Genomic DNA, 26,940 nt, shown 5'->3' with positions numbered 1-26,940 from the left:
CCCACTGTGATAACCTACTCCTGAGCTTCCTTTCCGTGGGTTTTCTGTCTTTCCTTTATACTTTCCTTGTCCTTCACCGTGCTTCCTGAAATTACCTTCCAAGTATACTACCTCATCCAAATCCTTGTCATGAAGTCTGGTTTTGAAGAAAGTCAAGCAAACAGAAAGAGTTTACTACAGACATTTAGAACAAGTCTTATCTGCCAATTTATTAAGCGGCTACTCTTTGCCAAGCACTGCTCCAGAAGCTGCAAATGCAGCAATGAACTAAATTGCCAAAGAGATTCGTCTCCTGTGGGAATTCCATGTTTCTCTCATTTTTTTCTTTTTCATGGCACACATGGAGTTTTCTGAAGCTTCACATTAAGTTTGAACAGCCAGTTTCCTTATTTCTTCATAAAGCAGAGAATGTGATGCCTTATAGAAACAAATCAATTTTTGTTTTTCTTTCAGTGAATTATTACCTAAAACACCAAATAAGGGGAATTTATTGCTGTTGTTACCACTATTAAAATGTTGACGAGAGGCAGAGAAACTCGTGATGGTATTCAGCAGCCCAAACATGCTGCAACATTAAACATCTGCCCTGAATCCATCTTTGGTACTACATAGTTAATGGTATAAAATATTAAGACTCACCTCTGGACCGTAAGAGGTGCTGTGCTGCATAGTAAGTACAGATGGAGCCTCCGGATGCTTTGAGTCTGAACCCCCATCCGGAAGCCACAGGCAGGCAAGGCAATTGGCTCGCCAAAACAAAAAATGTTTTTGATATTCTGTTTTTGAAAAGTTCTCTAGCTTGTCATCACAGAGTCACTTACAATCAGGGAGTCAGTTTTGTATTCAAGAGGTTCTCTTTCTATCAGCAAAGGGTTTATAGGCACTTTCACTAAATTGCTTCTCTAAAAGAAGTAGTCAGTATCTCATCTGCATTGGCTTGAGGATATCTCTGCCTAAAGATAGAGGGATGGCCTAGATGACCCGCTAAGAACTCTTTATGCCTCAGAATCTGTGAAAATTTCTTCTAAAATTTTGGTTCACATTCAAAGCATTTTTGGTTTAGATCATTGAAACACAGACTTTCTTTACTCATCTAAATAATACATAACTTTTTAACATACACTTTCACATACATCATATACTTTCATGTGTGTGTATGTTTGCATATATATATTTAATTATCTGCTATGTATTTTATATATTATGCTGTTCATGATTTTGTATATGAATATATCTGTACAAGCATGTCTATATTTAGTAATTCAATAGATCCTGAAAATAATGTAGCTATAGAGCCAGTGCTGCTCTAATTTTAAAAATGAGACAATTAGGACTCAAAATGCAACTTGCCCAAACTCATACATCTTATAAGTGTTAGAGCCAGTTCATTTAACTCCAAATTCCTGACTCTTTCCAACATTTCATGATGACTTTACATATCTTGTATTTAGTCTTCTGTACTTTTCCCCTACCAGTAAATTCATAATTAATTTTCTCCAGATAAAAATGTAAACACTTAAATTTAAACAATAATAGCAATCTAGCATCCTGTGAATAATAAGCTAGAGCATTATGTCATACTTCATTTTTTTTCTTTAATTAAAGGAAAAAAAACTTATTCACACACGGAAACATCTCACCGAAATGGATTTTTGTGGGATCTTCATTCCTACTGATTAATTAGAAAAGCATTATGGAATAAATGGTTAGAAAGCTTGGGTCCCAGGATGAGCCTGACTTCAAACATCCCTGTACCATGTCCTAGAAAATTACTTGAACTTTGTCATCTTCTGCTTATTTATCTGTAAAATGGGTTTATAATAGTTCCTGCCTCTTAGTTTTGCTAAATGATATGAGATTTTGAGTAGATGCTCAATAAATGTTAGCTATCCCCATTGGCAGAATGCATCTAAAAAAATATTCTGTCTCTTCAAGTACTCAGGAAACTATGATGACCCACAGCTAAATCCAATCTACTGCCTGTTTTTGTAAATAAAGTTTTATTGGAAAACAGCAACACACATTTGTTTATATATGGTTGCTTTCACGCTGTAACAGCAGAGAGGTTGGCCTGCAAATCAAAGGTATTTACTGCGTGTCTCTTTACACCCCTGGTCTACCCCTTCATCAACACTCCTTCAGACTAATATCTCAATCAAGCCTGGCTGATCTTTATGTGACACAGCCAAGAAGAGGATCTGAGAAAGGAAATTGAAAGTACCCCAGACAAAGGTAACTGCACCATGGAGCAGATAAAAGCCAAACCTAAGAGCGTCAATATGAACTGGAGATATAAATCCTCAGGCATCCAGCAATATTAGAAGAGTGGTACTAGGGGGAAAAGTTGAGAAAGTTGACTTTTAACAGCTATGATCCCCAGACACAAATGAAACTTCTTTTATTTGAAAAACTAAGCTGCTTCAACCCACAGTTTTTTATTAAAGGTATTTATGAGTACTCTTCCAGTCCCGCACACAGAAACCATGCACCGCCTGAGCCAGGCCACTGCACATTCAAGCTTTGTGACGCATATGAAGCGAGATTTACCTGCATTACAGCCGTGAAAGGGAAGTAAATTCGGTGATTTCATTACTCTCTGTTCAATGAAATCCTTATTTTATTGCTGAGCTTTGACACTTTTTCCAGAACCTCAACTATCTTTCCTCTCACCCACTAAGTAGCAGCAGCACCAAAAAATAATCTGGACATCTGGATATTGCATTCAATAATTTATTGGAATCTCAGTCATACTGCTACAATGAAAGTAGAGGAGATAAAAATAACTTTACCTATACAACAAATAAAGGAATTGGAATAATAGTCTTTTTCTTTTTCTCTCTCTCTCTTCAAAATATTACATTTTATCAATCAGAATCTAACAGCTCTGGGACCAGAACATGCTTTGTTGTTAACAATATCTCAATCACACATATTGCTTTTCCAATACAACTTTCAGGCGACTGATTTGTGATAAAGCTGATATAGGAAATGCAGAGGGGGACAGACATATAGCCAAATAAATCAGGTTAAAATGAAATTGATGGAATGGACTCAAAGGCAACTCTTCACTCACTTTCTCCAGTTTTGATGCTGCGTTTGGTCTTAATGGCTGCCTTTGAAACCTTTGTATCTGACCTATTCATAGGAAGAATAAAGCAACGCAAACTACTAAGATCTAGGTAGTGCTGCCTTTTTAAAGGTTTGTCTTTAGTTGATAAACAGGCTTTCTCCAGAGGAGAAATATCGCCCTGTGGTACAGTCTTGAGCTTTTTAGAACAGTCTACTGTGTCACCAGCCAGTGTTACGTTCTACCAGGAGGGGCAGGATGAGGGCAGAAGGGAATTATTTAGGGTAATTAGAGTCTTTACTCTTAATTACTACATTGTACTGCCTCCACAGCAAATAACTACTTGGATTTTAAGTGGAAAATGGGCTCTGTCAACACTGGACTATTTAATAAATGAAAATGAGAAAATGTCACAGGACAGAAATGAGAAAGCAAAGCTAGGTGTTTACCTCAAGCTCCTTACAAAAATAAATTCTAGATAAATCACATATCTAGATGTAATAAGTGAAATTACAAGGATACTAAAGGGGAATAATTTTATAATCTTGGGCTTTAGAAAATGTTTTTGCATGTGTCACAAAACAAAAAAATTTAAAGGAAATCAGAGATACTTTGAATTACAAAAATACCAATTTTACATGCTAAAATTTCTATAAGATAAAAATAACACAAGCAAAATTAAAATCAAAGTTGAAGTATTTTAAATAACTTGTAATAGAGAAATATTAATACACTTAGAGTAAATAATTTCTGGAAATTAATAAGAAAAATCTGAACCCCTCCATACAAAACTAGGCAAAGACCATGTGTAGGAAATTTGCAAAAGAATTTTGGATTTCTAATATGCACATGAAAAGTTCAATTTTATTAGTAAACCAGGACATCCAAATTAAAGCCACAAAAATTTGTAACTTATCAGGTGGTAAATGAAAAATTAAGCAATATATACACTTGAGAGGGACTGAGGAAACCGCCTACTCAGTGATGCTGCAAGTATAATTTGGTATAACTGTTTTTTAAGGGTTGTTAATCAAGATGTATTCACATTTGAAATGTAAAACTTACATTCCCCAGCAATTCAACTTTCTAGTATCTACTCTAAGGATATAATTTGTCAAATGAGTAAAGGAATATATAATACATGGTCATTATATCACTGTCTAATGTAGCCTAACTAAGCCCGTTAACAGTAAATTACTTAAAATAATATGGTAAAGTTCATATAATCAGGTACTATGTAGCCATTTAAAAGTGTGTGTATATCTATCTATATTCCTTGATGCCTAATCATTGGAATTATTTTGCATTTATTTTGGGGACCTCTTCTTTCTTTTAGAAAATTTCACTCTTGGTGACTTCAACCACTCTTATGGCTTCAGGTAATATTTATATGCAATATTTATATGCAATACAGACCTTCACATCTAACTATATGACATCCCTAAAATGGAACTCTTAATTCCTTCCTCAAAGTAGTTCTTCAGTCTTACTCATAAAAAACACAACTATCCATTTGACCATCTTTGATATCATCTTCTCCCTCAAAACTGATATCCCTCCAGCAGCAAACATTATTAACATCACAAATTCCTCCACAGTATCTCCACTTTTGCTTCTCTGTTGCTACCCTCGCACCCATGGTTTTCTCATCTATTCAATAACATCTGAACAACTGTATAGCTTCCCAAACTGTTTCATCACTTGCATAATTACAGTCTTTTATATGTTATCACACATATTAGCCAAAGAAATTTAATTAAAAATTAGATTATATAATCTATTAAATCATGAAAAGATTAAATTAGATAATAAAATCAATTAAAATGAGATCATGCAATCGATTTCTTAAAATTGTGTGGGGTCCTATTGTTCTTGGAACACAATTCAAAATCCAAAACATGGACAGTGAGGCCAGCATGACCTGGTCCCTGCCAACCACTTCAGCTTTCTCTCATACCATTCATTTTCTTCAAAAAACTCCACAATGTCCTTTTTTTTCTAGGTTTGGAATGTCTTAGTTCCTTTCAGCCTCTAAGTCTTTAAATATGTTGTTCCCCCTACATGGAATTTTCTTCAGTGCCATCCCTTGTATCATTTATAGGAGAGTGTTTGCAAATTAGCCCCAGTTCTTCACCTCTCACTATATCCACATTCTTTGCAATATGACTTTGGAGGACCTTTCATCACAAGCGTAGTCTACTTTACCACTGCTTAATCTGGCCTGGTCTTACAACCAAAATGCAGCAGAAGTGACAATCTGCCAATTCTGAGCCTCTGCTTCAAAATAGCTTTGTAATCTTTTGCTCACTCTTTTTCTCTTGGAACCCCACCCATCCACTATGATAAAAACTGAGACTAACCTGCTGGAGCATAAGAGACTCTATGCAGAAGAACTGAGTCAGTCCAGTTGCCCCAGCCTGGACTGAAAGGACCCAGCAAAATCAGTAGAGCTGCTTATTTCATCCCCAATATATAAGTGAGCACAGATGAGACCAGAAAAACCACCTAGTAACCCAAAGACTTGTGACCAAAAATAAAGGTTTACTGCTATATACCACAGGGGTTTTCTCCTTGTTTGTTTGACAGCATTATTATAGAATTAGGTATAAAAAACACAATGTATCACTGATATTGGATAAACTCTAGTTTTCATCCATCAGAGATTTCATCCATCTTGAGTCCTACTTTCCTGCACCCCCAATAAATAACCCCTACATTTTAGTCTCTCAGAGTTTCTTCAACTATTTATTAAGGTTTTTATGCTGTGTATATATTTAGATGATCCCTTTTCCACTACATACACAGACTCATGGTGGCCAAGGACATGTTTGTTTTGTCAAGCACTGTACCTTCAAAATATCATAGAGTGTCTGACACATGATAGTAGCTCAATAAAAACAAGTTAAATGAATTCATAAACATATGAAAATATCTTTGTAATATATTGTTCCTGAAAAATAAGATTAAATTTTTATTTCCATCCTTGCATAGAAATAGAATAAACTTTATTTTATTCATGTGATGAAATACTATACAACAGTTAAAAGGAAAGACGGAAACCAGCATGTAGAAATATGACTAACTTTTAAAACTTAGTGTAGAGGGGGAAAAAAGTTTCAAAAGGAATTGCACTCTGATATCATTTATACCAAGATTTAAAACAAAAGGAATAAAAACACAAAGCCATACTTTAAAATATAATAATTCTGAGGAGAATATAAACATCAATAATTCTATTTATATAAAGAAAAAGAGTGAAAACCTACTTCAGTATTTATTAAGATCTCAATTTTGTGCAGACCAACACTACTGAGTTAAAAGAATAAATAAAAATATAAACATTCCTTTTCTTGCTTTCAAAAATATAAGAGTAAAGAGTATGGCATCACGATGCTGGGCTGGGTTAGGTGAGGTGGTGTGAGAACTGATGCTGAAGGGGTTTTGTCAGCTGACAAAAGAGAATGCTTGAAATAGATTAATTAGATTAGACCATCCACATTGTATCCATTTCTATACCTGTCTCTAAATAAAATTTAGCAGTCCAGTGGAGAAAATGCAGAAATTAAGCATCTGACTTACCAGATTTATCCAAGCAATACCTTCTTCCAACAGGGAATCTTTGTTAAGGAGATGCCCTGAGAAGATTACTTATGCCCTGGACTGAGCCAAACACCAACAGGATTTAGAATGGTCCAACTTGGAGGTTCTCAGAGATGCATGTTACCAGTCTCTGTGAGTCTCCTCAAGTCATCTTGACAAGAAGGAGCCCTCTTTGCATGCAGTTTTACATGTAGTTTGGCATTTCCAAAATCTTATTCCCCAGAAGTAAAATGAGCATCTTAGTCAGGAAACTTGAATTTTAAAAGAAAGATCATTACTGTCAAACTTTGAGAATTCTGAAATCCAGACACTTTAGAGAAAGAAAGTAGTTGGACCATTCTATTATTGATTACTACTAATGAGGGAAAAGGCACACAAAAAGAAAATCACACACCTGTATGCTTATCCTTGGAGGACAGCACACAGTCAGACTCAGGAAAAGTGAATTTCAATACAGAAAGAGGGTGATGACATGTATTTAAAGAGAAAGGCAAGCTGGGTGATGTCTAAAAAGTGGGACTAGGTTGTGAGATTAAAAAAAAAAAGGCGAAGGCTTTGCAAACTTTGTGGGGGAAGAGAAACCCAACACATTAACATCTTTGAATTTCATGATTACTTCCCTTCCTTATCTTAATGTTAAGTGACAATAAGGTCCCACTTGATGTCAGTGTTTATGAATGAAAAATGAGACCAGTTGTCATGGTTGGACTTTTCTCTGGGTGAAAATTCTGTTTTGGATTTCACCATGGTTAGGTTTTCACCAGATGAATAAAATGAAGGAAGAAATGAGCAGTTGAATCAGGGGTAACTGGAAAAAAATGGTTTCAAAGGTAAATCAGGGAATATAGTCTGGTTAAAAAGAGAATGATGACAAGGGGTGGGAGAGGGACAGCGGGTAGTTGTTAGGATTCATATAGGATCCAATGAGTCGAAGTGTGGTTGGAGTCCATGGACCATAATAGGGGCAGTGAGCTAGAGAGTTAAGAAGTGGTGTTCCAGAGTTGGGAAGGTTGAAAATTAGATATGGGTGAAGCTTGGCATTTTAGATAGTGACAAGGTTTCGGATTCAGCTTGACAGGGTGGCGTTTGGCTAAGGTAGAGAGATGAACAAGGTCAATGGAAGATAAAAAATCAAGGAACTGAGAAATCAGGTTATTGAATACTGAATGCTGACTATAGTGAAAGATGAAATGGCCAAGAATATGACAAGAGTGTTTTGGTGAAATTAACAATAAGCTAGGAGGTAAAGTCTCTAAGGAATGATGGGATGATCTGGAGTGAGAACATGAAGACAACATGGGTAGCATAGTCTAATGGCCATGATCCTAGTGACTGGGGCATTACATATGAGAGGAAGGTCATCTAGAAGTGGCATTGAGGAAAACGGGGGACTCTATCCTCACTCACAGACTGGGTAGTAAGAGGACATGGGACACACTGCTATATTTAAAATAGATCACCAACAAGGACCTACTATATAGCACATGGAACTCTGCTCAATACTCTGTAATAACCTAAATGGGAAAGGAATTTGAAAAAGAACAGTTACAAGTATATGTATCACTGAATCACTTTGCTGTACATGCGAAACTAATACAACGTTGTTAATCAAGTATACTCCAATATAAAATAAAAATATTAAGAAAAAGAGGACCTGGGAGAAAATAGTCACAAGTTTGGGGGAATACAAGAGAAGCAGCATCCTCAGATGAAAGCCAAATTTCAGTTGATGCAACCCAGTGAGGAGGAAGTCAGCAAAGGTTAAGGGTATAAGGATTCGGCTGATGACTGACTTGGTTTCATGAAGTCCAGGGAAGAACTTTAGCAGCTGGGGGAGGGTTGGCAAATGGGGTCAAAAATGGGAACAAGCAGAGTTACGTGTATATGAGGGTTTGGGCAGTAAGGGGTGACCTTGGAACTCTAGGCTTATTACAGTGCCCTATGTACAGCGCAGTGGAGGCCCAGCATATCAGAGTTGGTAATGTCAAGGCAAATACGGGGGCAAGGATACATGCTTGGGGATGCATGGTGGAGGGTCTTGTCGAAACACCCTCTCCACTTCTGCTGGGAGAGCGTGGAGTTGAGGGGAAGGGACACTTATTTGGAGCATCACAGACTGACGCTTCCTTTTGTTAACCGCAGGAAGAGAGGTGGAGGGCAGAGATGAGATAACCGGGACCACAGGCAGTAAGATGCTTCTTTAGGACACCTGACACTGGGGATGCTTGTGTTGAAAGCCTGACTTCTGCTGTCAGTCAGAGCCAGGTTTAAAATCCTGGCTCTGCCGCACACTTGCTGGGGGAATTTAAGCAAGCCCGGGAACTGCTTTTCCCAGGGCTTGGCTTACTGGATACGTATTAACTTTTATTAATATTAATATTTATGTTAATAAGCATAGTCAAGGCCCTAAACCTGCTAGACGTGCCAAAAAGAAATGTCATAAACTTCGATGTTTGACTCAGCCAGATTTTGTTCCTTTTTAAATGAAAACACTAGGATTACTTTCTAAATGAATCCTGAGAACAGTACAAAGACAAAAACAGAAAGCTGAGAGGCAACTGTGGGGGGGAACAGCCCCCTAGCACAGTTGTTTACATTTGATACTTTTGCTTAAAACTGATGAAATAATTAAAATAAATCCTTTGTGCTCAAGGGATAGAACCCTAGTAAGATAAACTCTAGTAGCTCTTATGGATGGGATTTCTGGAAGAATTAAATGAAGGTTATATAATCCCCATTCATAAAATAGAATTAATTTATGCAAACCAACTCATTAATATGCATGTGAAAGTAGATCTGTCAATTTAAGTATTCTCAAATAGGTGGGGAAACACCCTGCAGTTGACTCCTTAAGTCATGCCTGTAGATCTAGACTTTCTCATTTGCATTTTCTGATGTCATAAGTAGAAATTTCTGACAGGGGACTATAGTTTGAAAACCTATTGTTTTGGTTGATGCGCAAACACACTTTTCTTGTTCTATATTCCAAAGGCATTGATATTTTTTTTTTAAGGAAGTCTATAGTTATATTTGAGCAGGTGCACAAACACCGAAAATAGAGTTTACTTTGCTCACTGCCTCCACCTGTGTTTGTCACATAGTAGGTGCTCAATAAATATGCATTATTTGAATGTGGAAATAAATATGTTAATGGCCATCTTAGAGTTTGGAAATATAGATTAACATTTGCTTTTCCCCTGGATTTATGTAGACCATATCATAGCTGCCTTTTTATATCACCTTGGGTTAACCTCTACATGCTGCTATTAGATTGTCTTTAGGCACTAACATAAGGCTTATTTTGAGACTGTATTTCCTACTCAATATGGTATTGAGGCCAGCAACGTATGTGTCACCTGGAAGCTTGCTAGAAACTTAAACTATTGGCACCCCCCCCTTTGGCCTCTTGAAACGGAACTTACATTTAATAAGGTCCCCAAGTGATTTGTATGCATATTAAATTAACATTTGACAAGCACTAGTTGAATGATTAGGGAAGTGGGTTATAACATCAAGAATCTCTGGCATTACATCTCACCTACACTATTTTCTAATGACCCTAGGCATGTTACTCCACTTCTCTGAAGTTAATTTTCCTCGTCTATAAAACTGGGTTTATAATGGTAGCTTCTGTGTTACATGGTAATTTGAAGGATTAAACTAAATTATCCTCTTTAGCTAGAAAGAACTGTTGAGAAGGTTGTGACTTCCTTTTAGGAACATATATGTAAGCATCCATCATAGAGGATGTACTCAGTATCATAAAACTTGAAATGCTTATGTGCCTTATTTTTATAAATTCCCATCATTCCCTGGCTCCTACAAGAATGGAGAAGGGGGTAACATAAATGTAACACCACCAGTTCAGGAAGCAGAACAACTTTCTTCCCAAACCATCAATCTCGCAAGTATAGGAAAAGGCGCAGGCTCATGGAAGCACACCAAGAAATGCCCAGGAAAAATATTCTAACCTAGTTTTCTGAAATAGGTAGGCAGGACCTCTGGACTGAGTTATGCTTTGTGAGCCTTCCACCAAGAAAAGCCACATAATATGTGAATAAAGCAAGCATTGGATTCACCTGAAGTTTGAAAAATTTAGCAAGTCATTTCTATTGCCTGTGCAGAGGACCTATTGTGGTGGTGTTACAGCTATAGCCAGAGATTGGTGAGATTTGCAAATAGAGATAGTGACATTGGCTACAGTGATAGTAAACTAGGCACATAGTTTAGGAAGCCTCTTAACTAACACTATGGAAGAGGCTTAAGGAGTATCTAATGAATGTGAGCTATTATTTTTAAGACATGATATAAGAAGCCACTGTAAGAAATCCAATGTTGTAAGCATTTGAGCAGGTTTGTGAGGCGAATGTGATCCACTGATTCACCCACTTTGCTCTTGAGGATTCACAAGAGAAGCTTCTCTCAGGTTCTAGAGTCAGAGCGATTACGCTTATAGGAACAATTGGCATGTTTTTATCCTGTGAAAGATATGAACCCTTTTTTGCCTTGGCCACTGAAAAGCTCGAGTTTAGTAATTGGATATGACTTTATGATATGAATTTTTATTCCCTTTTTATTTTATTTGAGATATTTTTCCCCTTGAGTTTAGCTTACAAATTGAGCCTCATTTTTAATCCATATCATCTATTTTAATAACTCCCAGATATCAAGACTAATTTTAAGACTGCTGTAAATGAGTGTGGCATTTGCACAAAGATAGACAAATATAACAATGGAAGAGAAAAGAGAGAGCCTAAATGCAGTCCCAAGCAGCGGGTATGCATGCTTGATTACCTTCAGAGATGGCACTATAGAACTGTGAGGCAAGGGTTGCATTTTTAATATCTTGGTTGGCTCGATTGGATCCCTATGAAGATATATATATATATATGTATAGAACCTACCTTACACCATGCCAATAAATAAATAAATAACTTCCAGGTGCATTGCAATTCTAAATATGAAAGACAAGACAATAAACTGTAGAAGATAATATAGGAGAGTATCTTCATTTAATCAGGGCAGGAAAACGTTTCTAAAACTTTTTACAAAAAGCATCATTACATATAGGAAACAACTGATAAATTGGACTACATTAAATTTGAAAATTTCTGTTTATCAAGGACATGATTAAGAGAGTATAAAAAGGCAAGCCACAAGGTAGGAAAAGCTATTTCCCTACATAAAACCAACACTGTGCTCATATCTAGAATCAGTCACTAAGAAAAAGAAAGACAGCTCAATAGAAAAATGATTTAAATTTTTTTTAAAGGGGGGGAGGCTTTGCATGTAGCCAATACACATGTAAAAGGTGCTCAAGTTCATTAGTTATCAGGAAATATAAATTAAACCCAAATGAGATACCCTTACATATCCTCCCCAAAAGCTAAAATTTAAAAAAGACTGACAATACCAAGTGTTGTCAAAAAAACATTGCTGGTAAGAGGATAAATTAACAAAACCACTGTAGACAATAGTTGGCATTATCTTTTAAAGTTGTAAATATGCATACCCAAATGCTCTATAATTAATTCTACACTATGGTATATACAACAGAGAAATGTATACACAAATGTACCGAAGATAGATACATGATTATTCATAAAGAATTATTCATCTTTGCCTCTAGAAACAATGCACATTTCCATTAAGAGTAGAAGTCATTCATAAATTGTAGTATATTCGTACAATAAAATATTATATATCAATGGAAATTAATGATCTACAGCTACCCACAACAATATGGATGAATCTCACAAATACTGTCGGCTACAAAGCCAGACTCAAAGGAATTTATATTGTATGGTTTTATTCATATAAAATTCAAAAAGACAATATTTAATTATATATTTACATGTCAAGATAGTGGAGAAGAGAGAGAGAGAGTAGTAACAGGAAGGGTAGACCAGAGGAGGGCCTTCTGGAGTGTTCCCAGTTTTCTGTTTCTGAATCTGGTTTAGTACTGCTTCACTGATCTATGTACGTTTTGTAATTTTCTTGTATGTGTTTTGCTTCTTGGAAAAGATTGTATATAAATTAATACGTTAAAACGTGATGGGGGCTTCCTTTGGTGGCGCAGTGGTTGAGAATCTGCCTGCCAATGCAGGGGACACGGGTTCGAGCCCTGGTCTGGGAGGATCCCACATGCTGCGGAGCAACTAGGCCCGTGAGCCACAATTGCTGAGCCTGCGTGTCTGGAGCCTGTGCTCCGCAACAAGAGAGGCCGTGATAGTGAGAGGCCCGCGCACCGCGATGAAGAGTGGCCCCCACTTGCCGCAACTGAAGAAAGCCCTCACACAGAAACGAAGACCCAACGCAGCCAAAAAAAATAAATAAATAAAGTTAAAAAAAAAAAAAGAGTCAATTTGTATTAAAAAAAAAAAAAAAAGTGATGAACATTTCCAGAGGTTGCCACCAAATCCTCTTTATCATTTGAATTTACTTTTTAAACATTTAATTCTAGTCTGCTATTTTGATAACACATTAATAATAAACCCCAGAAAATAGTTCATCTGATTCTTTAGTACAAATAAAAATTTTGCTGTGATTCCTGACCAAATTTATAAATCTCAAAAGCAAAATCTCTACAGGCTATGTTCAAAACTTCCTCAAAATCATTTCTCAGATAGCATAAGAGTAATAAATAAGCACTTCAGCTTTGGGTTTCTTTCTCAGTTTTACAAATCAGAAAATCTCAGTTTTGATCGGATGAATACCTTACTTTCTAACATTGTCTTCTCCCACCCCAACTCTTTGCCTGTGCAGCTCGAATGTTGCAACTTTATTCAAATGGACCAAAAAGACTAGGTCCTGCTTAATATGAGTAGAGGTGAGGGGTAAGAGAAGGCCTGCATTTTTAAAAAGTATCATTTCTGATAAGATACATAAATAGATGTCCAGCAGTGATGATGAAGAGAAAATGAGGCTGAAACATTGGATAATCCACTCTCCTGTTGATTGAAAAAAATAAAAATAATAGTGGCTTGCTGTAATTCCACCATGCAGCTGCTCTGAGTCCATTTGTTTAAGGCTTAAATTATTCTTAAAAGCGAAGACAAACTCTTCTCCTTTTTATGATACCCACTGATGGTTATTACATTAAGATAAATTCAGAATATTAAATCTATTGCTACATTGTTTAGTGCTGTTTCCAAAATCATTAAAAATCAATACTAATTTATCAGATTTCTTGTATTTAATAAATTAAAGAAAAATATTTCTTTACCCACTTTGTTTAGGTACTTTTCTGATGTACAAAAAAAAAAAAGGTTAAAAACCATCTAGCATTTACATTTATAATTAGATACGCATTACCCACTTAACACACACTTCACAATTATCAGAGCCTTTACAATTTCCAAATGCGTTTTTAAGTGTTATTTTTAAAACCCCTTCTCTTGGGTTTTAATTTGCTTTTCAGATATAAATGCACTTTGTCACTATATCATCAGGATCATGTATAACTGTTTTTATATTTCTTATATATGAAAAATTATTAAAGGCATTCTGAATTCATCAGTACCCAATGAAGATTTTAAAATTTATTTCTAAATGTGAGAGGGTTTCTGTTGTTGTTTTTCATGCTTGTACAGACCCTGGGCAAGAGACAGAAATAAAAATACACGTCACCTACAAATACACAGATATCTTAGAAATCCTTCTCGAAAGAGCCAAAGTCCTTTATATCATTACTTTTACCTGGAGACCTTTTCTGTTGTTCTCTGACTATGGTTTTTGGATTTGTGTGGATTCTGTTTTACTTCCTCTATCTACAAATAAATGTATATTTAAAAATTATTTTCAGATGGAGATGTGAGAAATTCTAGGTCTGTGGTAGGTTGGTGACCTTGGGCAAGTAACATAGTTGCCCCACTTTGAATTTCTTTAATTTTTTCATCTGTAAAACATGGTTTAGGAGAGCTTACAGGTATAGAATAAAGATGAACAGCATTGCAGATATAAAACCCTTGGCATTTCTCTGGAAAAAAAAATTATGGTGATTGTAAATGCCTGCATGTTTATAGCCTTTAAAATGAAATATTATTGCATTTTAACCTTGAGCCACCTAAAATCAACCCTGTGACACGGAGCAAGATCCTTTAACCCCATCCTACAAGTGTTAGAAATGAGGTTTGGAACATCCCTAAATATGTGTACCGTGGTTTTAATAACATTAGTAATATCATTAATTTATCAGACTGATATTTTTAAGGGGAAAAGTATGTGGCGTTTTCAAACAACGTTCTATAAATAACTTCAAAATTCTTAACATCAAAGTATTTCCATTGTTCATAGGATAAGGACTGAAGTCCCAAACTTGGGCTATTAATAGTTGCATGGGCAGACCTCTGCCAAGCTCTCCATCAACAACTCACAACAATATATCAGGTGCCCTTACCCACTGCTCTACATGTAATCATAAGTATTTGGGCCTTACAGTAAACCTACAGAAAGTGGGTACTACTGACACCTCCATTTTACACGTAAATTCACACCTGTGCACAATGTCACATTGAGTGGGGAATATTTTTCAAACTTAGGCAGTTCATGCCTGGTACCTCTGCCTAAAAGCTTCATGATATGAGGGAGTTCTGCAGGTTTCTCTGGCATCTCCTAATATCACCCAATCATTCCATTATTTGTAGATTAAGCTTGGAAATAAAGGGTCTCCAAAATTTGGATATACCTGGCTCCAAATTATGTTTCAGCCTTGTCCTAGAAAACCGGTTATTTCTAAATCATGGCCTTTCACATTCCAGGTACCCTGGCCTGGTTTTTGCCATTGCCCTCGCATTTTCTCTAATGCTTGAGACTTGTTTGCATTTGCATTTCCTCTCACTCTCCTGTCAACCTGAATGTTCTCCTCCACCTACTTTCTGTGTTTGGAACACAAACTAATATTCCAAGGCTCAGTTCAAGCCCAATTGCCTTTGGAAGGCTTCCTTTGCCCTTTGTCCAATCCAGACAAACTTTACTACTTCCTTCTCTGGTCTCCCTTATAGGTTACATCTCACGTCACCTGATTCTTTTTTTGAGGAGGTACAGTGGGCAGTAAGAACTTGGACTCCAGGTTCTGACTGCCTGGGTTTGAATACTGACTCTGCTACTTATTATGTGTGTGATTTTGGGCAAGTTAGTTAATTCTTCTGTGGCCTCAATCTGCTCATCTGAAAATGGAATTATAGTAACTTCATAGGGTTGTTGTAAGGCTCATTGATGTTAATTTACATAAAAAGCTTGGAACGGTGCCTGCTATATAATACATACTATGCAAATGCTAGCAATTTCTTTCCTTTTTTTCTTGCACACAAGATTTCACCTGCCTGCTCTGTGAAGACAGGGAACAGCTATTTCATATCTATCATTTAATCTTTAGTCCCTAGCACAGTGCTTGATGCATATAAATAAGGTGTTTTCTGGTTGCTTGGTGGATGAATAAATAAATGATCATTCATTTATTCAACTAGTCTAGCTTCAGTCTAGCTAGGCTAGGAGGCTCTAGCAATAATGGAACAAACTTATGTGAAATGGTATCTGTGATTAAATTTTAAATAGTGCAGGACCAAAAAAGCCCTATTCATAAGTAACTTTTATCCCAATGTTGATCTGTTCATTGGTAGAGTTATATATTATGAGTGTCTAAAAAAAATACAGCTCAGTGAAATCATGGATTTCTTTCAAAATGCCTATCTTTTTTACTCAAGGATGACATTTTAAACAGCAATGACAGATGCAATGTTCTCTCACACAAGTACAGAGTAATTCATTAACATAGATATGAAAGGAAAAAGTCTACATTCAACCTTTACCACCAAAGTCCTTGAGAAATAAAAGAAATTCAAAGCAGCTACGAGTGTAGCTTGTAAAAAGTCAAACTAGTGTTATCATTCAAGAATACCAGGGTGATAACAGGAGCTTTTGATGACTAGACACTTGCTGAATTTGATTTAGGGTTGAGGTTGGGTAGAGGAAGAAGAGAAGAGCTTAAATTAGAATCTATCTGAGAATTTGGAATGACAGAATCTTATGTGGAAGAACTGAAGGAGACTTTTGCAATTAAATAGTTCAAAACATACTTTTGATAAGTCCACAGAGATGACTGACTTGTCTGAGTAACATAGCTGGTTAAAGACAAATTTGATTTAGGAGGATTTTTCATAACAGAGTTTTTTTATATTTGGGCTGCATTTCAGGATGGTTTCATGGTGGGATGATTCAAGGTGAGGCAGACTGTAACAGGCTGAGTCTAATATAAACTCCAAGGGTGCTTTTGAATTTCTGAACATCAGGACAGAAGTTGCAAACAAAAGTCATCAATTATCTAGATGTATTTACCTACAGAGTCTCTCCCATGGACAAGTTAGGTACTGAAAGGCTGTTCATAGTTCATTTGTTCTGAAGGTCAAAGTGGCACTATACAATTGACAGCCAACTGGTAGGAAGCAGAGTTGTTGACACAATTTTATTTTGATGTATAGCTTTGTTCTTACCTATGGAAGTTCATATTAGGGCTTCTGGACGCAATTTCTCTGTCAATAAGAAGATCAAATATCTTATATTGAATGTTTAGTGTCTGTCTTACTTTGGGTTCCTTAGAAGCAGAGTCTGATGCAGAGATTCAGGGTGTTGATTTATTGAGGAAGCACTCCCAGGAGAAATGGAGGGATGGAAACTGGATAGATCAAGGGAAGGGGCTAAGCAAGAAGGTGTCTCAGCTGTTGTCTAGCTCCATCCTGACCCCATGGGGAGCTCTAGGGCATGCATTGAAGAACAGGGGCAGCTGTGGGCATTAACAGCTGGGCCCACTGCCCGTTAAAAGGGATCTGGACCCGGCACCAACAGCATCTACCACCAGGCTTATTGTGAAGGTTACTGTCCTACAGATATGGCTTATTATTTCAGCAAGGATTATACCAATAGCAAATGAAATAAAGAAAGAAGGTCCACATAATTTGTGTGGGCAGTGTTTGAAAAGGACTGAATACCTTAATACAAAAGCCATGAGTTTTAGAATGTGAACCTTTATACTCAAGTTATAACTGGTTCTCTAACAGTATACTTTTTAAAAAGTCCCAATCTCAGTGAGCCTCAGGCTTCTAATCTGTAAAATGGGGACAACAATAGCATCTTCCTCTTATGGTTGTTCCACAGTTCAAGAAAGGTAATATATGTCAAATACCTAAAAGTCTTGAAAACTAGGGAACAGCTGGTCTGGAGAAAGTTTTAAAATGTAAACTAGATTTTTTTTGTGAGTAACTGTAGCAGTTTGAAATATGTAAATGTTTGGCCAACTTGAGAGAGGAAATGAAAATATAAAAAGAAGAATTAGAGTTACCGTTTCCTGAGTGCCTATAAGGGACCAGGGGTTTCACATTCATTACCTCAGTTAATCCATTTCACTGTCCTATGGATGCTGCTGTAATTCTCATTGTATACATTTCATAAAAGAGGCTTAATATTGTTAAGAGGTGACCTAATATCATACTAATGGTTGTTTTACAGAGAGAGAATTTGAACGCAGATCTCTTTGTATTGAATATATTAGCATTTGGCCACCATTGTTGCGATGTTCAGAAAGGTACAAAAGCCTTTCTAGCAAAATAAACAATGTTGAAAATTTATGAAGGTGGTGGTGAGAACTCAAATTAAGTTGAAGGTGTGGCTCTTGCACTTTAGAAACTTTCCATTTGGTTGGAGACTTGCATTTGGATTCTACTTTTTCTGTGCAAAGAAACGGAACAGATACTTAATAAGGAAAACTTACTCTTTTTTTTTTTTGATAATTATGGGAGGAAAAGAAGCCAACTGAAATGATTACTTTTATTCCACTGAATTCTGATGATATCATTTTTTAAAGACTTGTGGTAAAATACATATAACATAAACTTTACCATTTAAACCATTTTAAGCGTACAGTTCTTTAGTATTAAGTACATTCGCATTGTTGTATAATCCCCATCCATCTCCAGAATTTTTTAATCAATCCAAACTAAATCTCTGTACTCATTAAACAATAACTCCCCATTTTCCTTCACCTAGTCCATGGAAGCCACCATTCTACTTTCCGTCTAGGAATTTGCCTAGTCTACTTACCTCATATAAATGGAATCCTACAATAAGTATCCTTTTGTGTGTGTCTTATTTCACTTAGAAAAATGTTTTCAAGGTTCATACATGGTGTAGTATGTAATAGAATTTTAAAATTTCCTTTTTAAAGTTGAATAATATTCTGTTGTATGTTTATACCACATTTTGTTAATGCATTTATCTGTTGATGGGCATTTGGGTCCTTTCTACCTTTTACCTGTTATATATAATGCCACTATTAACATGGGTATACAAACATCTGCCTGAGTCCCTTCCATCCTTTGGGGCATTTACCTAGAGGTGGAATTGCTGTGTCGTGGTAATTCTATGTTCAAGTTTTTAAGGAACTGCCATGCTGTCTTCCACAGTAGCTGTACCATTTTACATTCGCACCAGTAATGCACAAGGATTCCAATGTTTTCACATCCTTGCCAACTCTTGTTATTTTCTGCGTGTGTGTGTGTGTGTGTGTGTGTGTGTGTGTGTGTATTTAAAATAATAGCCATCCTAATGAGTGTGAAGCAGCATTTTCTGGCTCTGATTTGTATTTCTGTACTGATTAGTGATGTTCAGGATGTTTTCATAGCGAAACAAATTCCCAATTGGATATTTCTCTTCTATTATGTTCTCTCTTTTTCTTTCTGACTCTCTTCTCTCTGTCTCTCTATTTCTCTGCCTTTCTCTTTCCCTTCCTCTCTTTTTGGAAGAGTAACCTTATTAATGAGATTATGCATAGATTTGCATGTGGATACAGATGTAATTTCTTTGAATGAAATTTCAGAAAACCTATTTTGCAAAATTAATATCCTGTATCTCTTAAATGAGATTAGAAGAAAGAATTTGTAAGTGGAGTCTTCTGGGCTGTAAGTCATCAACCTTTTTTTTCTTTTTTTTTTTTTTAATAGAAAGCTTTCTGCTTTTTTCCATGGTCTATGTCTTGACTTACGGTGTTTTTTTGTTTTTTGGTTTTTTTTCTTTTTTAAAGGATGTTTTAATTAATTTATTTATTTTTGGCTGCATTGGGTCTTCCTTGCTGCATGTGGGCTTTCTCTAGTTGCAGTGAGCCAGGGCTACTCTTCATTGTGGTGCATGGGCTTCTTATTGCAGTGGCTTCTCTTGTTGCAGAGCACGGGCTCTAGGCATGTGGGCTTCAGTAGTTGTGGCACGTGGGCTCAGTAGTTGTGACTCGTGGGCTTAGTTGCTCCATGGCATGTGGGATTTTCCCAGACCAGGGCTCGAACCCACGTTCCCTGCATTAGCAGGTGGATTCTTAACCACTGTGCCACCAGGGAAGTCCCCATCAACACTTTTTGATTCATCTTTAAGATCTTTGTGCTCATTTGTACAAAAAATAAACCACTCAGACTTGCATAATAGCAGTGACAAAGCTAGACCTGGTATTTTCACCTTTTGAAAAGAAGTTATTTACTACTTGGAATGAACAACTGACTTAAGTAAGGTGGCAAGAGTACTTCTGAAATACAGGAAATGAAGGGAGATACTTTATAGGTGATTAAAATGTGTTGGTTATGTTTAGGGTTGATTCAAGAAATAATTACACTCAACTAAATCTCTCCATGGACCTAGTAGGAAATGTTTCAGGCATGGGACCACTATAGATACTGGACACAAAAGGCAGAATGATGTGGTTCTTTTTTTGTTTTTGTTCTTGTTTTCAAGTTTAAGACTTGGAACATAAGATCCTTTAAGTCTGCAGGAGAAAGATCAGCTAATGCATGTAGGCCATTCTTCTTTCTGCATGAATAGTAATAGAAACGATTTTAGGGATCAACTGTCATGCACCTTCAACTCAAAAAAAGGAAGATTTTGTGAAGAGACAAGAAAGTCAGCAAGGACAGAAGAATTGATTTTCCCGTTCATCCAAATGAAAGCATACAATTTCTTCTTAATTTAAACCTTTCCTCTTTTTTTAGCAAAGAGAAAATATGATTTAACTTTGAAAAACTTCTGGTTACACATATTTTTAAAAGCAGAAAAAAGGTGAGAAAAAATAATGTAGGGGATTAAAAATATATATTTTTTGTTTAAGAAGAGGAACAAAGAGGAGGAAATAGATGGCCATGTAAAGCATAGTGCATTAATTTTCATCATAGGTATTCAGTTATTTTCAAGAATGGATAGAATCCATAGCTTTAGAGAAACTCCAGGATATAGCACATAAATGTGCTGTATGTGTTTTCCGTTGCCAGAAAGTCAAATTTATTCTTATGCAATCTGATCCAAATCATTTGTATCTTCTAGGGTTATCTCCCATCCAAGTAGGAGATATAATTATTTTGGCAGTATCATTGAAAGTCTATGGAGCAATTGTTTACTTCTGTAAAATAAGTTTCTTATTAGTATTTTGCTTGCTATTATTTTTCCAAGTGCTGGTCTTAGCTGAAATGCAGAAATCAAGTATTGTGTTTATCTTTACCGTAAGGTTCAAGCAGCCATCAGCCTTTGTTCAGATTCCATTTAGCTCTATAAACTTTTGCATTATCCTTTGATTTCTGCAGATATAAATACATTCCGATACACTTAGTAACGCTTGTGTGTATGTATACATGTGTATATATAGGACCACATACATATATGTACATATGTATGATGTGTGTATATTTATGACCGCATGCATATATATACATATATACATATGTGTGTGTATGTGTGTATTTATTTCTGAATATGTTTATATACATATTCAGAAACAATGCCATCCCCAGAATGGTCAACATAGGGGAACTATGTGTAGAACAAGGCATATTTGGAACACAAGACCTGCAATGGGAAACAGACCCAATTGTTAATTTATATATCTAGTGATGACTAAAGCAGTTCTACAAGGTGGGCTTTGGACATATATTTTTATTTTATTTTTTAAATTTTTTAAATTTCAAAATAATTACTTTTTCAAAGTAACAGAAGCATAGACCTTTTCATGAGGGCTGCAAAGAGTAGCTTCTCACGCTTTGGCCCCTGATACATCCTCTGAGGTGGACATGGGTAGGGATTGGGTCAGGGAGGGGGTACAAAAGGAGACATTTAAGGCTTCTACTTCATCCATATCAACAGATGTAATTACTTTCAAACAAGACTTTCCCTGGATCCAGTATGAAACATTTCAGCCCCTGGAAACACTACATAAAAACTATATAAGGAGCAGTATGTCTATTGTTCATCTGCTAATGTCCCCAAATGTCACCAAGGTAATTATTTGGATGACATTTTTGTGACGCAGCTGGACATTGTTACAGTTAATATAAAGTCTGCCTTTGGCAACCACTTTATTTCCACCTACATCAAAGTGTGGATGCATGATCACTTTTCCTGGGAGAATACTTGCCTCCCCCAAAAGACATCTCTGCCCTCAGCTTTTGCTTCGTGTGCTCTGCATACTAATACCCAATGCAAAAGAAAAAGGAAAAAGAGTAATATATATAATCTTTATCTTAATATGTATATCTGGAACTTTCAGAGATGTTTCTAAATATAATTCACAAAACACAATAACACTGATATTTCCTTCTTTTTTTGAAACAGATTTCAGCTATCCCCAGGAGTCTGAATTCACAAAATGCACACTGTTAAAACTTTTTGCCTCTATAAATTCATATTTGCTCGCAAAGAGCATATGATTGGCAAAGCTGGATTTTTTTCTACTATGATTATAATAAAAATATATTTTTACAAACATAAAGATTCTAGATTTTTCCCACAAACTCACATGCAAATTGGAGCTTCGCCTTCTGGCTCAGAATTGTTCCCAGAGGGTTGGTGGCCAGGCACTGGTACGTGCCAATATCTTGATCTGTGCGCGGGCTACTGATTGCCAAACTGCCTCCATCCAACCTGTAGTGATAGCTCATGGTAAAATCAATATCTGTGCCATTTTGCTTCCACCTTCAAGGGAAAGAAAATCAAATCATGTTTCTAATATACAGAGCTGACCACTCTTGTCTTAAACAACATGCACCTGTAATTCCTGAGACTGTTAAAATGAAACAAAACATGGTTATATGTGGATACATCCCACCAGTTTCATCGAAGATAATCGTCTTCATGAGCTCTGTGATATCAATAGCTAGGTTATTTTGAAGATCTTCTACTCTTTACAAATTATGAACATTCACCCAAATGTGTACAAAGAGGCAATAGAACTCTTGACATGAGAAATAAAAAGTAGGCATTCAGTCAAATAAACCTGGCCGCCCTGTTCCTTTAGCAACTTTTCAAATAACATATACCATACCTGAACTCGCACAACTGATACTGCAAAATTGAATGTCAAAAATGATTTAGACATAGAAATCCAAGAAAAATATATTAGAAATGGCACAAAGAAAGCCAGCAAAGATTTTACAATGCCAATTTGAGGCTGATAACAAAACAAAAATAACCAGACTACTTTAGAACATTATTGTCTCTGTTAGTCTCTTACTAGGAAAATTAATTTCAACAGTATTTAGAAATACTGAATATTTTTCAGTATTTCTACAGTATTTAGAAATATTTCAATAGTATTTAGAAATGCCAAACTAAAATTATACCTTAACAAAAACAAATGCAGTTTGAGAAGTTTTTATTTTAGGCTGCAAAAAGTTTCTTGGCTTACTTATTAGTCAACAATCTTTTTGTACATGAATTAAGTATCAGAAAGGCCTAACAGTTTTATTTATTTTCAAAGAAACATAAGATGTTTTAGAAATTGCATTTGGTCATTTTAAGATGAATGAATAGCCAGTAATTATCTTTAACTGGACTCACTTCCACCACCTTGCAACCCCTAACTTCCATCAAAATATTCAGACATTTTGAAATAAGAATATTATATACTTAAACAGGTACATTTCTAGGGCACAAGCTGTGTGTAGTCATATAAAGCATTTAAGAAAAGAGATATTTTAAACTATTGAATTAAGATAGTCAGTCAGAAAAACAAGTGAGTGGCCTCTTCCTATGTAATATAGCCAATTTCCAAATCATATTTTTTTAGGGTTTATGTCAGCTTTGCAGTTTCTCCCCTTATTTTGGTAGAGGTAGCTAACTGTAAGAAAGGAATGACATTTTATAGCATTATTCCAAATGTCATTGACTTTTTTAGGAGTATTCTGAAACATCCCGTGGAAAAAGTCTGGCAAATATCTACAACAGTAGAAAAGAAATACGGACTTAGTTAATCTTCTACCCTATTAAAGATGAGAAGTGATTGACCAGATATCAAATCATCCAGAGGTTTTGAACAAACTCTGTCACTTTTAAATTATATAGCCAGTTCTTGTGCACCTCAACTTCATTTTAATAAAGGAAGTTGAAAGACAACAGTCAAAAATAGTATATTTCATTTGCCTGAACTATCTGCCAAATTTTTTTCTAGAGAACTTTGTTCGGCCTCTCGTTCTCAATTTCAGAAGAAGAAAATGGAGAAAACTATTATTTTTTAGGCCTATCTGAAGCCTCGAATATTCTCCTTGCCAGCACTGTAATACTTTCTTACATGGTCTTTTAACCTTTGTGTTCCCTTTCGTTTTCAATGCAAAGGCTATACAGCACTTAGTTTGCCAGCTCTCTTTAATTTTGGAATCAATCACTGAAATAACTGCTGTCATCATTATATGCTCCTAATTAAGCTCAGTAATTGTTTTTCAACACAAATTCAAAGTTGTTGGCTTAGCTGCAGCAAATGAATTTTTCACAGTATCCCCATAATCATTCTAATCACTGTGGTACAATGATTATTAAACTGTGCATATAGATTAAGGGTTCAACTCGTGGTGTGGGCTTTGTCCTAATTAATATGTTTAAATCAATGGAGAAATAGTATTAATGAATTCAAGTGATTGTCTTACAAACGTTACGGATAGAATTGCATGCCCAGGAGAATTATCCCATGATGCAAACTAGGAAATATGCTATAGATGATTATTTTAAGCATCTGCCTTAATATCATATTAATTCCATGAAACATATGGATTTGAACTAAAATCTTGAACTTTTTCTGGTGAACATCCTTCCCTATTGAGTAGTTAAGAATATAATGGCTGGGGGCTATATTTGTTTGCTGGCCTGTGATAATGCACGAGTGTGTGTGTGTGTGTGTGCACGTGAGTGTTTTTCAAAACTGAGCCTTGCTTTAGAATTACATGGAGCGCTATTTCCGGGTCCATCCCTAGACCTTTGAAGAACTCCAAAATCTAAATTTTTTAGTAGTCTCTGTGGGTGATTGTAATGTGCACTGAATTTGGCTCCATTGACCCTGTGGAAAGAGTCCTAGGCCTAGCTTTGACATTCCTTTGCTGTGTATGCTTGTGCAAGTAATGACTTCTCCAAAAGTCACATCCATCAATTATAAAATTTGCACAATAAAAATATCCTGCTTTATCACATGAGGTTGTTAAGAAGATCAAGTGAGGAAATGAATAAAAAGAATAGAAGGGCAGAGTAACTACTTTCATGATTTTTACTCAGAGACCTAGAGCTTCTCCAGGCTTAAGAACCTCTTTATGACTGGAGTAGATTAAATTACAGAAAGGAGCCTCCTCTTGTGACCAGGTCCAGAGAACATGTGTTAGAAATCCTCTATGACATTGAAAGATAGTGTATCTGATAGAGAGTGTATCCAATGTAAAAATGATTTATGTGTGTGTTACTTCATTTTCCCAAATAAAAGATATATTCTGAGCTGGAACTAAGCTCATTACTATCTGATTTTCCTAAACTTTTTAAAGTATAAGCAATCCTACCCAAGTACTATTTTTGCATAACCCATTTTCCTTCCCTTAACAAAGCTTCCTGGTTAGATGTTAATTGCCATGTGTTGCGTGGTCTTTAAAAGAATAAAGAGTGATCCTTTCCATGGGAAAACTTCTGTGCCAACTTGCCTGACATCTGTATCTTCTTGTTTTCTACTGAAATCCTGTCTGTGAAGGTGTTGACTCCAACTGTAAGTGACTTTAGACAAGTTACTTTTAAACTGTTTCCAAAGTTCTGCTTTAAATATTGCTTATTTTCTCCTATGAGATTTCATTTGCTAAAGGAATTTACTAAAAGGAATAAAACACACCTTAAAGTCAACCACACCCTCACTTTGTGGATAAGGAATCCAATGCCAGGAGAAAGAAATGATTATTCCAAGGTCACATATGGAATGGTTCTAAGTCAAGGGCTCTTTAGTACGGCTTCACACTATATCCAAATAACCTCAAATAACGTTAGACTCTGAATCATAAAGATTGTCCCTCTATTTCATACACACACACACAATCTAAGATGAATACAGTTACGATGTTTTTTAAAAATAAATTTTATGTTAGAAAGGATCATATTAAAACTAAATTTCATATTTTGTTGCTAATGTGCATTGTCTGAAATACCTCTGCCCTTTGCTTTATTATCAAGAAAATTGGGTCTTAGTCTGACATTTAAGCATTAAAAACTTGGTTTTGTTCTCACTCTTTTTTCAAAGCCTCTTGCCTATGAGTATTTTATACCATGATATTAGAGCCGAGCTAAACCTGGTTATGGAGATTGGAAATAAGAATCTAAATTACCTGTCTTTAGCCTCCTAATTTATAAGTATGTTAGAAAGAGAAGCCATTTCACAACACTGGAATTTGCAGTCTCTTCATTCAGTGTATTTCTTCATAGATAATATTAGCAAATTGTTGTGAGAACCACTGTTTTATATCTTTCAGCCTGTTATAAGCCAACAGACATTTTTATTTAAGTACATGATTGACTGATGATTTATCTTACTTATACTTAGCAAATGTTTCTTATTTTATAGGGATTCATACTTTTTTTTCCTTTCTCTAACAAAGTCTGTCAATCTTTAGGATCAATCAAATTAGCTTTCAAAAATAAAATTCCAACTTAAACTGTAAGGTGATCCTGAAAAATGTGTTAATCACGTTTTTATATATTTAACCAAATTTTAAGTTAAATAGGACAACTCTTTATTTAAGGAAAACAAACCACCAACCATGAACTGGGTGAACCAATTTATAAACTAAGTAATCTTTATCAACCAGATGGACTTTATTGGTTTGGGTGTCCTAAAGATAGGAAAGCTTTAATAAAGTGTAGTGAGACACAGTTTTTCAGCTCTTTTGTTGTAAAAAAACAAATTCTGAAGTTCTTTTGACAAAATACAATGTAAAGGAGAGTTGTCTTTAACTTTGTGCATT

General features: G+C 35.7%; 1 protein-coding gene across 4 annotated transcripts in view; it reads right to left on the bottom strand.

The window, feature by feature from the left end:
• Positions 1-22,638, bottom strand: part of CNTN6 (contactin 6) — a 145,479-nt gene extending 122,841 nt beyond the window's left edge. For all 4 annotated transcript variants that reach the window (XM_059937712.1, XM_059937713.1, XM_059937715.1 and 1 more), the window contains exon 1: positions 22,482-22,638. In XM_059937712.1, the coding sequence (XP_059793695.1) occupies positions 22,482-22,623 (142 nt within the window). In that variant the 5' untranslated portion in view covers positions 22,624-22,638. The remainder of the gene's footprint in view (positions 1-22,481) is intronic.
• Positions 22,639-26,940: the final 4,302 nt, after the last annotated feature.

This window comes from Balaenoptera ricei, chromosome 11, assembly GCF_028023285.1.
Source record: "Balaenoptera ricei isolate mBalRic1 chromosome 11, mBalRic1.hap2, whole genome shotgun sequence".
In the NCBI taxonomy this organism is placed as follows: Eukaryota; Metazoa; Chordata; class Mammalia; order Artiodactyla; family Balaenopteridae; genus Balaenoptera; species Balaenoptera ricei.
Note: the sequence above shows the minus strand (reverse complement) of the source record. Positions and strands in the feature narration are given on the sequence as shown.